The 1,403-nt window shown below is 44.6% G+C and overlaps 1 protein-coding gene across 1 annotated transcript; it reads right to left on the bottom strand.

The window, feature by feature from the left end:
• LOC100921556 (olfactory receptor 13H1-like) lies at window positions 1-1,058 on the bottom strand. The gene has a single exon (XM_012553251.2). The coding sequence runs from the start codon at window positions 1,037-1,039 to the stop codon at window positions 101-103; it is 939 nt and encodes a 312-aa protein (XP_012408705.1). The 5' UTR covers window positions 1,040-1,058; the 3' UTR covers window positions 1-100.
• Between the last annotated feature and the right edge of the window lie 345 nt (window positions 1,059-1,403).

Raw genomic sequence — 1,403 nt, 5'->3', positions numbered from 1 at the left:
TTACCAAAACCACATTTAATAATCCTGATGTGTCAATTTGTCTTTGTCACAGATAAAGGTCAGGCCATTAGCTGGATGATCTTCCATAGGAAAGTTTAGTTCAGGATTCTTTCTTCCTAGTTATTTTTCTCAAGGCACCTTTAACATCTTTATTCCTCAGGGTATAAATGAGAGGATTCAGCATAGGTGTCACGACCCCATAAAATACAGAGACAATTTTGTCCTGATCCTGGGACTCTTTTGACTGGGGTTTCACATACATGTAGATGGCTGTCCCAAAAAAAATGGTCACCACAGTCAAATGGGAGCTACAGGTGGAGAAGGCTTTGAGCCTGGCCTCTGTTGAGCGGATCCTGAGCACAGCTATGACAATGCGGATGTATGAGACGAGGATGAAGCTGAAAGGCAATGGCAGAGTTGCCACACTGATAACTAGACCCAGGATGAGATTTATGGGAGTGTCTGAGCAGACAAGCTTCAGCATGGCCTGAATCTCACAGGTGAAATGGTTGATGACGTTGTGCCCACAGTAACGAGCTGGAATAGCAATGATTGGTGTTACAGATAAGAAGAAGGCGCTGACCCAGGTGCTTACGGCCATCTGCAGACAGACTCGATTGTTCATGATGATGGTATAGCGCAATGGATTGGAAATGGCGACTAATCGATCATAGGCCATAACGGCAAGGAGGAGACATTCTGTCATCCCAAGGAAGAGGGAGATGGTCATCTGGGCATAGCAGCTGGTATAGGAGATGGTAGGGAAGTCTCTAAAGCCATTGGAGAGCAGGTGAGGCACAGAACTGGTGGTGTAGCAGATATCAAGGAAGGACAAGTTGCTGAGGAAAAAATACATGGGAGTATGCAGCTGCCCATCAATTCTGACTACAAACATGATGACACTGTTACCCACCAGTGTGACTGAGTAAATCACAACCAGGGCACAGAAGAAGGCAATCTGGGCTTTGGGGTGATTAGACAGTCCCACCAGAATGAATTCTGTCACTTCTGTGGTGTTAACACTGGCCAGGCTCTCCATTGTGTTCTATAAGAATAAAGAATAAATCCAATTCAATGCCTTTCAAGTATTTGAAGGGCTGTCACATGAAAGGGGGACTAGACTCATTCTGCATTAGCCCCAGAGAGGGACAATGATGGCGGAGTAAGCTGCAGAGAGATAGGCTTCCATTAAATATAAAGAAAATCTTCCTAATACTCAGAAGCATCTGAAAGTCGAACAGGCTACCTTGAGGGTTCCCTCTATTAATGACTACTTGCTGAGGATGCTGGCAAGAAGATTCTGGATCAGGTTGTGTGATTTTAAATTTTAATCCATCAAATCTTAGAATCTCAGAGTGTCAAGGAACCTCAGGGGTCTCCCCTTTACCTGAAACATTCATTCC

The sequence above is a fragment of the Sarcophilus harrisii genome, chromosome X (genome assembly GCF_902635505.1).
Source record: "Sarcophilus harrisii chromosome X, mSarHar1.11, whole genome shotgun sequence".
NCBI lineage: Eukaryota > Metazoa > Chordata > Mammalia > Dasyuromorphia > Dasyuridae > Sarcophilus > Sarcophilus harrisii.
The sequence above is the reverse complement of the archived record's forward strand: the minus strand, read 5'-3'. Positions and strand labels throughout refer to the sequence as shown.

What these genes read in the sequence shown, in the direction of transcription:
- LOC100921556 (XM_012553251.2), bottom strand. Translation starts at nt 1,039, where the DNA reads ATGGAGAGCCTGGCCAGTGTTAACACCACAGAAGTGACAGAATTCATT.